A 12,982-nucleotide genomic window follows, 5' to 3' on the forward strand; every position below is an offset into this window, starting at 1 on the left:
GGATTTTGGCCAAACCTTCACTATAATTATCTTTTCTTTCTTCCCCCCCCCCCCTGCTTTCATTAAAAGAAACTGTATGTCAGGGTGAACTTCCTCTTAGATTCTTTTATTAATCAGTTGTTCCGGAAATAAAACCCAACTACCATCCCTCTCTCTACTACTCTAGATCTCCCAATCTCCCTTTTCTCTGCCCCTCCCGCTTACCCCCCCCCCCCCCACTTGCTCCCCTACCCTCTCCCTTTGAACATTGATGCCTCTCTTTAAAATGCAGTAAAGGAATCACAAAGATTAATAATCTTATAAATCATTTTCAATGTATTTATTACATATTCCACATTTATCCACCGAGGATACATCAACATTCTAGAAACCATCCCAAGGCAAAGAGAGTCTTCACTATTACATTTTGAAACACTGAATATGATCCAAAACGAGCATTTTCATTAGACTGGAATAAGGACTTGGCCTAGCTGCCCTTGTGAAGGAATTGGTGAACACGTCCCACTGGGAACTGGAGACCGGCACTGGATGTGAAGAATGAGCCTTGCCTTGGTTTGGGCCAACTATGACTTCGAGAATTCTATGTGCTCATGGGATATGGCTCATTATGCCTTGTGAAGCAAAGGCAAGTTTTATACTACATGCACTTGTATTTTGTTTATGCTGTACATGTACATGTAATACTGAGAATATTGGGAGGGGGGCTAAATATATGCCTTGTTCTTGCATTCACAACAATTCAGCAAATATATCAACTTACAACAGGTTATAAATCAAAGTTCAAACCCGACAGTGAAATGAAGTCAGACTCGGTGATCAAAATCTTTCATAAGTTAATAACACCCCATACAGTATTTGACAGGAGAAAAAATACCGGGGGGGGGGGCTAAACTAATACAATGCAGCAAATTTTTGCTAGTAAAATAAAAAACTATTGGGAAAGTTTTTTAATAATTTTTTGCCAGGAATCCGATGATCAAAGATACATTTTTCAGAATACAGTATAACTATATTACATATAATCGATAGGAAATGGCAGAATAATTTCATCTCGTACAGATCCTTTAAGGTGAGAGGGACATTACTAGCTAAAATTGTTGACCCATGACCTGAATATTTTTTTCCGTCAGTTTGTCAGGATAAGAGGGAGGGGGATAGTCTGCAGGCACAGACCCTGAGTCTTCACACAAGATTAGCACATTATAAAACTTTCTATTTCCGAGGGCCTTCTGTTCAGAAGTCATTGTAGGCTCCATATTCAGACCACTTAACTGGAGTGAAGTGTTTGTACATCAGACTTGGGACGGGGGAGGGTTTCACTCTGAAACTGCATGTTGCATTATCTGGGACACAAGATGAAGCACATACTTCGCACATTAAATAGAAACAATTACATGTAATGTAATATCATCATTTTCAATGATTGGTACACTGTAGTGTTACAGTCGCACCAACGAAACAGACTCCAAACCGACCGATGGTGTGTTACTGAGGCCTTGTCACATCGTTCCGTGCAAGCCTTGCGTGTGACTTATGGACAACTATTTTTGTGACCCGCGAGTCGCCCGCATTGACAGTATCTCGCACGCAGTTGCCCGCAGGAGTCTGATTTGCATGCAGAAAAATTTTGAACATGCTCAAAACTTTGTTGTGGGTGAGCTGCGGGCAATCACCCACATCTCACCCGCAAAGGCTTGCACGGCACGATGTGACATTGCCATAAGAAACAATGTACTAGGTAATAGCTTTGCTCAATCTGGGTCCCGTCTTGCAAAGAGTTACGATCGATCCGATCAACCTCAACTCTAGAAATCCATCAATGTCATACATTTCTGTTACAGGAAATCTGCACAATGTCCCTTTGTAAACAAAGGAGAGCATACTGAATTGTCATTCAAGACATTCATGCATGTATGAATAGACATCATCTTTAGAAAATATTTTAACAGACATATGCATTTTAGATATTGGCGTTGCTGGCTTTCCATAGTTGTGATTGATCGGATCGATCATAACTATTTGTCAGACAGGGGCCCTGCAGTCAGTTTCGCTGATGACACTGGCATAAATGTTTGAGCAAAAGTGCAGGTCATGGACCACATTCTCCAGTGAATAAACTGAAAAGAATTACTATGTACATAAGACTAATACAAACATAATAGAAAATGAAGATACAGAAAGAGACGGGAATGCTAGTCCATCCGGGCTTTAACCTCTCGTGTCGTCACTTTATCTTTCTCTCTGAAAAAGATAAGAATGAAATGAATGTACTGTCATAAAAGTAATGATTCCTTTAATACAAATTTTCATCAAATATGATTAAAATATTTTCGATTGAATATATTTTCTTGATCAACATTTGAAACACAGAATATTGGCCTCCACTAGTAGTACCACAAACAAAATACAATATAAATATTTTAAAACAAGGCAAAAGCAATTTTGTGTCTCGCCCACTTATGAAAATGACCAGAAATATCGTGATTTGCGAGGGCACGCGCCAAGAGAATTATATCGAAACTTCATTGTGAAATGACTGGGATGGAATAACACTTGTCATAAGAGCCTTGCACATAAACTTTAATGTTGACCTGAAAATGACCTTTGACCTTACCAAGTGACCTCTGACTGCAGCATAACATGCAGGTCGCCTAAGTACATCTACCATCCAAGTTTTGTTGAAAAGTAACTTACGTTTGCGGAGTTAGGTGTCATAAGAGAGTCTTGCATGTAAACTTTAACGTTGACCTCAAACTGACCTTTGACCTAACCATGTGACCTCCGACTGCAGCATAACATGCATGTCCCCCAAGTCCATCTACCATCCAAGTTTGGATGAAATGCGACTTACGGTTGCGGAGTTAGGTGTCATAAGAGAGTCTTGCATGTAAACTTTAACTTTGACCTGAAAATGACCTTTGACCTTACCATGTGACCTCTGACTGCAGCATAACATGCAGGTCCCCCAAGTCCATCTACCATCCAAGTTTGGTTGAAATGCGACTTACGGTTGCGGAGTTAGGTGTCATAAGAGAGTCTTGCATGTAAACTTTAACGTTGACCTCAAACTGACCTTTGACCTAACCATGTGACCTCCAACTGCAGCATAACATGCATGTCCCCCAAGTCCATCTACCATCCAAGTTTGGATGAAATGCGACTTACGGTTGCGGAGTTAGGTGTCATAAGAGAGTCTTGCATGTAAACTTTAACTTTGACCTGAAAATGACCTTTGACCTTACCATGTGACCTCTGACTGCAGCATAACATGCAGGTCCCCAAAGTCCATCTACCATTCAAGTTTGGTTGAAATGCGACTTACGGTTGCGGAGTTAGGTGTCATAAGAGAGTCTTGCATGTAAACTTTAACGTTGACCTGAAAATGACCTTTGACCTTACCATGTGACCTCTGACTGCAGCATAACATGCAGGTCCTCCAAGTCCATCTACCATGCAAGTTTGGTTGAAAAGCGACTTACGGTTGCGGAGTTAGGTGTCATAAGAGGGTCTTGCATGTAAACTGTAACGTTGACCTGAAAATGACCTTTGACCTTACCATGTGACCTCTGACTGCAGCATAACATGCAGGTCGCCTAAGTACATCTACCATCCAAGTTTTGTTGAAAAGTAACTTACGGTTGCGGAGTTAGGTGTCATAAGAGAGTCTTGCATGTAAACTTTAACGTTGACCTCAAACTGACCTTTGACCTGACCATGTGACCTCCGACTGCAGCATAACATGCACATCCTCCAAGTCCATCTACCATCCAAGTTTGGTTGGAAATCGACTTACGGTTGTGGAGTTATGTGTCATTAGGTTTGTGACGGATGGACGACATTTGGATCCCTAAGTCTCGCCTTCACCTCTGGTGGGCAAGACAAAAAGGAATACTCCTTTTTTCCCAAAAGCCATGACTTCTTAGGTTTAAAGAAAAATACTATGGTATGAACATGTGTTGTTGCCATACATATTTTGCTCATTTCTTAGTTATTACACGTTTTTTACCGCAATCATTTGGCATAGGTTGCCTTTGTGGCAACTTCCATGGAAACCTTGATTGCGATTGGATGCTGAGCCCCGTTAACATGGTAGTTGCCATAGTGGTAAAGATACAACAGTTGTACATCGTTTATGAAACAGGCCCCATTGCATGAAAGTTACCATTATCGTAGCTCTGCCATCCAATGGTAACTTGCATAGAATCCTTGATTTTGATTGGCTGCTGATCAGCTTTAACATGGTAGTTACCATTGGATGGCAAAGTTACCATAATAGAAACTTTCATGCAACGTGGCACTGGTCTTGATTTATGTACTTACATTATATGTACTACAACTCCCCATCCTGCTAATGCGTCCCTATCGACAGCATTGAGAAGACCTTGTGATAGGGTCTCAAATAAATCATCAGGTTCCTGTACGATAACACATATAAAAACAGTTTTGAAAGAAGACATTTAGTGCAAATGTCGTTAAAAATTAGGTGTTCCCATCATAACAATTTTTTTTTTGTAGATATAGCTCCATATTCACTATCCCTTTAAAAATATTTCTCAGACATTTGAAGTCTGAATAAAAAATATCAAATGGAAGCAGATTCAATATAATTTCAAATTAATCTAATTTTTTCACCAGAAAATTGAAAAGTTTTTATAAGTGCACTCAATATATAATCATGCTCCTTGCTTCAAACACAATTCTTCAATATCAGTAAAATATACATGTATTCTATAATCTTTAACCAGAAGAACTTATAATTTATGAAAATGGTATACTGCTTAACAACTCACAGAGCACCACAAAAAAATATGATGAGAATATGAAATTTATGTACTGAAAATGACAAGTTCAGTGTGTGGTGTGGTTCCGAATTGTGTAATTTCAGCTAATCATTACAAACTCTAAATTGGCAACATTGGTGAATAAAGATACAAATCTACAACTTGTCATTGACATTTTGCTGTTGTCTGACATTTGAACTGATGTTTTATCCATACTTGATTGATGCCAAGCGTGCGAATGAATAGAAAATTATTGATTGCCAATTTGAGGAATAAAAAAAGATTAATAATTCATGAAAACAGGGTGATGTACCTCAAAGGGTTAAATGAATATCAGTTATAAGATCTGGAACTCACATACATTCACACATCCCATTCTCTAGGTATGAAAATGAAGAGGAAATTTTTTTACTGTTGCCAATTTGAGGAAGAAGAGAAGATTAATAATGAATTTATGAAAGCTGTGTATCTATATGGGTGAAATTAATTTCACTCTCTGGAAACCAAAGAGATTCACACATCCCATCTATTAAGCATGAAAATGAATAAGAAAATTGTTGACTGTTGCCAATTTGAGGAAGAAATGAAGATTAATCTTAATTTATGAAATCTGTGTAGCTTTATGGGTAAAATGAATTTCACTCTCCGGAAACCAGAGAGATTCACACATCTTATTTTTCAAGTATGAAAAATGAATAGGAAAAGTAAAGATTGTTGCTAATTTGAAGAAAAAATGAAATTAATCATGACTTAGTGAAAGCTATGTACTTCAGTAGGTCAAATCAATCTGAATTCACTTACAAGATCTGGAACCCACAGAGATTCACACATGCCATAGAGCTGTTCTGTACAAGTTCCTGCGACTACAAAATCATCTGTGAACATGGGACACCCGATCAGATCGAGATTGCAGATGAACGGCTTGTAGGTCTTGGGGTCCAGACCGGCGATCACTGGTTCAATGAAGTACGGCCCAAACCTGAAATGATGATGAAGATAATTAATCAGTTACAGTTAGTTGTGATTAAAATGTTAACAGAATATATCTTTTAGCAATAGCTTATGAATTAGGGCTCTGGGTCATTTCTTCACTGGAACAATTATTACAGAAAGCTGTCCATAAAAACTACAGCATGTTTCAAAACATCATTGACCTTGGGCCCATTTCATTAAAATTGTTATAATGAAAATTTTAAAATAACAGTTAAAAGCTATTGAAATCCTTCAATCTGATTGGCTGATCATAAACTTGTTACGTAATAATTGTGCATTTGTTATTATAACTAGTCTTTATGAAAAGCTTGCTGAACAGTGATGCTTAAATATAAGATTATCCTAGCCAGTCAGATGCAGGGACTATATACTTTTTATATCAGGAAAAATCACTGATAAATCATTTCACAATTCCTCAGATCTCAATTGGCACACTTTACCTTCTCTCGTAAAGCAGATTTGATACCATACTCATGAATGTCTCGGGCTTCACATCTCGATTTTCGCGCAATGTGTAGAGGTTCAGACGGAACTTTAATCTGTTGGATCTGTTCAGAAAGAAGATATAATGAAAGGCAAATTTTAATACAATTCTCGCTACCCCAAATAGGAACAAAAATCTCATAATGCGCGAGACGAGATAATTTTCACTCCGTCGGGTCGTCATCACCACTTCAGGTTTAGAGTCATGCTCGCGCGAGGTTCGCGATACTGAGTTTTCCACATAGAGATATATACTAATATGGTTTTCCATCACGCTGAAATCGATGCCAATCAGCGTAATATGTACAGAGTATAATACTTTTTATTACATTTGGTCAGTTTTGATTCCATTTGAATTATAAATAAAAATAAAAAATATATTTCACGTGAGAATAATTTTTATTCATGTTTTTATTTGGTTATAAAAAAATCAAACAAATAATGAATATCTTAAAATTTTGCATTTAGCGACCGGCCTGACATCACGATCGTATTCAACTAGACACTAAATATATTCAGCATTCATTTCGTTCAATTTTTCGTCGACCACATAATGGATAAAAATCAGTTTCGGAACTTAAAAAAATCTTAACTGACAGATGAATACCGTGCAATGGAAAGCGTCAGGCAGAATTAGTGACTTTAGCAGAAAAAGCTGTAAAACTGTTAGTGAAAGAGAGGGTTGTGATCACGAACTTTCCGAGCGAAAGCTACGTTGTGTTGTTGTGCATGACGGCACTGTTGATCTAAATGGCAAAACAGTGCGTTGGACTTCCGAACAGGAAGTTGTAAAACCGAAAAAGCTATCCCATAATGCAATGCACGTTACAGGGATTTTCCCGGATCTCGGCGAAATCGCTATTTGGGGTAGCGAGAATTAATATATGATGGTCGATGAGAAGAAAAATTCCAAGAAACAAATAAAGCAAATTATATGAGTATCAAAAACAATATATAACTAGATTTTAATTCGTAATGAGGACGAATTAGGTGGTCTGTCATGATTTTTCATTAAGTGTCGGCTAATGTATGAAATGAATCATTTAGATATGATCTATTTGACAATCTTGATCATAGACATCATGGGAGTAAATTTTGACCATTGCTAAATATGATTATTAATGTGGCGATGACAATCGTGATGATTATAAATATGTTGGTGATAATGCAATACGGCAATTACGAAATGAAGTTTGGAGCACGTAAAACGCCTTAAAAACTCCTCAAAAATTTCAGACGATTTTACCGAAATTGGCTTTCCAAACTTGCGCGATGAAAGGCGCCTTAATTTTCACAGCAGCTAATTTCTAATCGACGGTTTGATGTTTTTTATGCAAAATCTTTTTTAAAATTCTTTCTACTGTCAGCAATCTTTTTTTCAAGATTTCAATTAAGTTTCAAGCAAGAATTTTCACAATGTCAGTGGGTGTTGATTTCACAGAATACTCGAAAATTCATAGGTGATACTTTCTGAAAACTAAAATATCTTAAATATTTTTATTCAAAATTTCTGCTAAATTTCAATAATTTTTAATAAGAAGTTTCACAATGCTACAATTTCACAGCATTCACTTCAAAACTCATCAGTGATGTTTTTGATAAAAGAATTATGTAGATTTTTTTTTGGAAAAGTTTGCAAAATTTCTGCAAATTTCTAAACATTTCACATATTTTCCATCAAGAATTTTCAATATCCATTAATTAATTGTGTATGACTTTGACATTTACTTGAAAATTCTTTCTTGATGATTTTTAATGAAAAAAGTCAGGTAAAAGATTCAAATACCGGCGATTTTACCGCAAAATTTCGGAAAAATGTGTAATGAACTAAATTGCACAATGTTTCATTTCACAGAAGGTACCTGAAAATTTGTTATACGTTATATTTAGTAAAACTGACCAAATAGAAAAAAAATCTGGGAAATTCCGCAAAATGTCCGAAATGAAATTTTTCACCCCAATAGCGTTTCAATATTGCAGTGTTTAATTAAAAATTCATTAATGATGTTTTACAAAGTGAAAATGACCATAAAAAAGTTCCGGAAAATTACAAAAAATGTCCTACATAAAAAACCGCAAAGCAAGTGGGCTTGAAATTTTCAGTAAGACCGTACAATTGATTAATAAAACATTTCCTTAAAAAAATTCTCAAAAATTAGGTCCAGAAAAAATTTGAAAAAACTTAAACAAGTCATAACACATTGATGCTGTCCTTGTTATTTGTAGAGAATTTGTTCGACTACATCATATCAAAATTTAGGAGAAAACCGAACACAAAACGAAGATACAGCCAAATATAAATAATTACGTTGACCTATGTTGCGAAAATATGTAATTTTCACTTCTAACGTAATTTTGACGTCATCACAAAATCTCAAAATGAGATATTGACTATATCCAACAGTGAGGAAAAATTGGGGGTCACCGTTTGTTCTGAAGAGCTACAGTGAATTTTAATAGGCATGTTTTTGTCCATATAGAGCCTATGGAAAGAGCTCGCGCGCACGCGTGCTGCAAACTTTAATGGGTGCTCATTCCCTCATTAATGATCGTAGAGAGCTGATCGAGGTATCAATTTGATCAGAAATACAGAATTATATCAATAATAGATACGCATAGAAAAAACAGTGAATTTATGCTGCGTAACGCTGTTACGCACGAAAACGCGCGCGCGCAAAATGTTGAAATGCTTAAAATGAACTGAAACGTACCCCAAAATTTTTATAGGCCATTTTGAGAATTTTTTTAGCTTTGACGCGTGCGTCATGACCTTTACATGACCTTTGATGACATTGACAGACGACCTTTGACCTAAAGTTTATTTGATGTAAATATGATTGATTATCCGTTATGTTGATATGATCAAATTAAGAATTTTACAAAATGGCGCGTAGATGACGTCATCATGACCAGATGACTTTGAAAAGCTTAGTATGCCGTCTCTATGATAGACTATATATGACAGAAAAATCAGCCAAATTGATTCAGCCAATTCGGAGAAAAGTTGGCGACAAAAGTACCCCAAAATTTTTATAGGCCATTTTGAGAATTTGTTTAGCTTTGACGCGTGCGTCATGACCTTTACATGACCTTTGATGACATTGACAGACAACCTTTGACCTAAAGTTTATTTGATGTAAATATGATTGATTATCCGTTATGTTGATATGATCAAATTAAGAATTTTACAAAATGGCGCGTAGATGACGTCATCATGACCAGATGACTTTGAAAAGCTTAGTATGCCGTCTCTATGATAGACTATATATGACAGAAAAATCAGCCAAATTGATTCAGCCAATTCGGAGAAAAGTTGGCGACAAACATAAATAAATAAAGAAAGAAAGAAATAAAGAAATAAAGAAAGAAAATTCTGACGAAATTAAGAGGTGATCTGTCAGAGTCAGACCACCTAATTATAGGGTGTTATAAGAATACATTTGCGATCAATTGCAAAGTTCTGTTGCAATTTTACAACTTGCAAATTGATCACAAGTTTCTTGCGATAACTGTAGCATTTTGCCCAAGGCAGGCTTGTCCGACATACCCATGGGTAATAAACAAATTGTAGGTTCCAATAATCTACAGGACAGGGCCATTTTTCTATACCTTTTCTACCAGTACAAATGGGAATAATTGAAAAAATAAGACAAAGGCACATCCAAGATAGTAAAACATAGCCTGTAATGAACTTGATAATGAACAGCTTATGTTTTATCTTCGTTCAGATTTTAATCACTTTGTTACTAGCTTACATGTACATCCATTCCACTTTAAAAGTGTCATCTTTTATGATATTCTTGGCTCTTGCCATCTCCAAATTAAGAGTTTCTGTCAATGAATGCCTTTTTTAGAATTAGCATAAAAATGTTAACGTGTGTTTTATGTATGAATGATACAGAGGTCTTGCCATTTCCATACTTACACTGTAGTTATATCAGTTGCTAGCCCAGAGATTCCCAAATAAAGCCTTGGTCCCATCTCAAAGATTTTCTGTGCGTTCATCGAGACGGTCTGAGCTTGTACTCCAAACCGTCGATCTGACGCGATCCCAACGCAGTCTTTCCCTATCATGGCCACAACGGCCGAGCCGTTATATGACATAATAGACTGAAATATAAGAAAATGTATAAGAAAATGTGTAAGTGTGGCAAGAAATAAACGTTCAAAACAAAAACCTGGAAAACTATTTTCAAATGGCTTTGGCTGGCTAAAAGGTGCATGCACACATTGTTTGCTCATTTTCTAAAACAATCCTTGTGAAGGAAAAAAACAAAAAACTGTTTGCTGTACCAGGCCGACCATAATTAAAACCCAGACTTTTATTTCTTCTTTCAATTCTGAAAAAATAAGTGCAGACTGACTTTGAGTCCCTTCATCTTTCTTATTATTCTCCCCGATTTCTTTACAAATAAAAAAAAAACTTGATAATTTTGGCAAATGAAACAATCTAGAAAAGACTAGATGACCCTCAAATTCCTCAATCTTCGATTTTAAGTGGATCATGCATAAAAACGGCCGGGTTCCCATCACACACATGCAAAAAAGAGCATTTCACTCTCTCTAACGTAAAAAAAACAATAAAAAAAATAAATAGAAAAGGACCAAAGACAACTTCTGATAACATTAACCATGGTCTAAATTAACATTAGTTATCTTCTTAAGTGGATGACACATTTTTGGGGCTTGCTTGTTTGTTGTTGCTTTTTTAATTTTATCATTTTTTTTTCATTTAATTTGATGGTCCAGCACCCGAGTACAGTCCATAATTTGTCATGCTAAACATGATCCATGGTAATGACTTTGTGGCAATATTTTTAGATGGTTTTTAGACCAATTTACCCATTTGATTACCGGTTTTATGGCCTTAGTATCATGCAATTAGTCACCTCTCTTCTCGCGTGTCAGTGTGTGTGTGCACTCGTTGAAGTCAATAAGGTTTATCGCTATATACGTGTGAGGAAAAAGATACTGGCCCAAAATCACCAATTTTGAGGATAACCGGAGGATGGACACGGAGTGAAATACGGGTGAAGAGTAAGAAATTAAGCTATTTTACTTTCTCGTTATATTTTTTTAATATAATTTTAACAATGAATAACATTAACGCGATTTGCGTGCTGTCGCCAAGCGGAAGACAAAGAAATCAAGATGGCGACGTAAACACGGCCGTGAGCTCTTCCCATCTTTTCATAACATTTTTCTCGTTTTTTTTATTAGGCCTAATTCTTCTTTAAAAACGAAATTGATATCGCAGAAATGTTGGAAATGAAGTTGAAGTGAACCCATGTACCGGTAGGCCTACATGTTTTATAATACTACTACTAGGGCTAACCCAGAGAGCTCCAGCCCGCGTAGCGGGCTGGAGCCCAGACGCTCAGTGTGCAAACGGGCATTCAGGTGAGAGTACCGTGAAGTTTGGTCAAAATAATTTTGATAATACATAATTAAAACAGAAATTAAGCACTTACCACGATTGTATGGATGATAGTCTAACGAGTGGCAGTTTCCTGACATCGAGGCACAGACTGGAACCTCAAAAAACGATCAGTTCTGTCGCGGTGGCTCTCCTTCTTTCAAAATTCATAGCAAAATGGCCGTTCGAGAGGGTGTAGGGCGCATGCGCGAATTTGACAAAGTCTATATGCGCTAGTGCTATACTAGCCTCGGTCTCGATCGGCCATTTTGTGTTGAATTCTGAAAGAGGAGAGCTACCGCGACAGAACTGATCGTTTTTTGAGGTTCCAGTCTGTGCCTCGATGTCAGGAAACTGCCACTCGTTAGACTATCATCCATACAATCGTGGTAAGTGCTTAATTTCTGTTTTAATTATGTATTATCAAAATTATTTTGACCAAACTTCACGGTACTCTCACCTGAATGCCCGTTTGCACACTGAGCGTCTGGGCTCCAGCCCGCTACGCTACGCGGGCTGGAGCTCTCTGGGTTATACTAGGTCTAGGGCTAGATCTTTTAGTTTTAGAGGGAAAGTAGAAATCTCAGGGGCGATAGTTTCAGGTTTTGTGGCCGTACGTGCGTGATTATACCTTGGCGTCCCAGGCGTCAGTGGGGAGTAAGCCTACGTAGAGTAGATGACTTTTACTCCCCAGACGCCTCCAGGCTACTTCGCCCGAGGCAGAATCTTCATCTGACTTGTGCTCCGCCGCAGCGGACTTCGAGAGAGACTCGCTCGAATTCATCGCGGTAGAGACTCCCCGACGCCACCCCGAGACACGGTCATGCTCTCGCAGGTCAACTAAAACTAAAGTCAAACTTCGTTCGCTCTTCTTTCTTATACAATAAATACATGTCTTACATTCTCAAATCAAAGGCATTTAAAAGCAAATACTTGACTTTAAAATCAATCACATTTCTTACCATTATGCCTAGATTGTTTGTATCCCCGGCCACAAACAAGACAGATTTTTTCCAATTCCTAAAATGTGTCAATTCACGATCGTTTGTAGACTTTCTCTGTTTCGACAAAGAGGGCTCACTCATGAAATATTCTATTTCTATCTCTTTCTTCTTCTTCTTCTTCTTCTTCTCCTCCTCCTCCTTCTTCTTCTTCTTCTTCGTCTTCTTCTTCGTCTTCTTCTCCTCCTCCTCCTCCTCCTTCTTCTTCTTCTTCTTCGTCTTCTTCTTCTTTGCCTCTTCCTTTTCTATTCTTCTTATTTATCCATGTTCACCTTTTTTCTTCTTCCTTAATCTCAGTTTTCCTCTCA

At 37.2% G+C, this 12,982-nt stretch overlaps 1 protein-coding gene across 1 annotated transcript; it reads right to left on the bottom strand.

Annotated features, from left to right (window-relative positions):
- Positions 1-304: 304 nt before the first annotated feature.
- LOC129274484 (proteasome subunit beta type-3-like) lies at positions 305-12,726 on the bottom strand. Its single transcript, XM_064108168.1, has 6 exons — positions 12,636-12,726; positions 10,183-10,367; positions 6,215-6,322; positions 5,583-5,760; positions 4,321-4,415; positions 305-2,241 (listed from the first exon to the last, which is right to left on the bottom strand). Exons 1-6 carry the CDS (start codon positions 12,636-12,638, stop codon positions 2,193-2,195), a joined length of 618 nt encoding a protein of 205 aa, XP_063964238.1. The 5' UTR covers positions 12,639-12,726; the 3' UTR covers positions 305-2,192.
- Between the last annotated feature and the right edge of the window lie 256 nt (positions 12,727-12,982).

This window comes from Lytechinus pictus, chromosome 13 (genome assembly GCF_037042905.1).
Source record: "Lytechinus pictus isolate F3 Inbred chromosome 13, Lp3.0, whole genome shotgun sequence".
In the NCBI taxonomy this organism is placed as follows: Eukaryota; Metazoa; Echinodermata; class Echinoidea; order Temnopleuroida; family Toxopneustidae; genus Lytechinus; species Lytechinus pictus.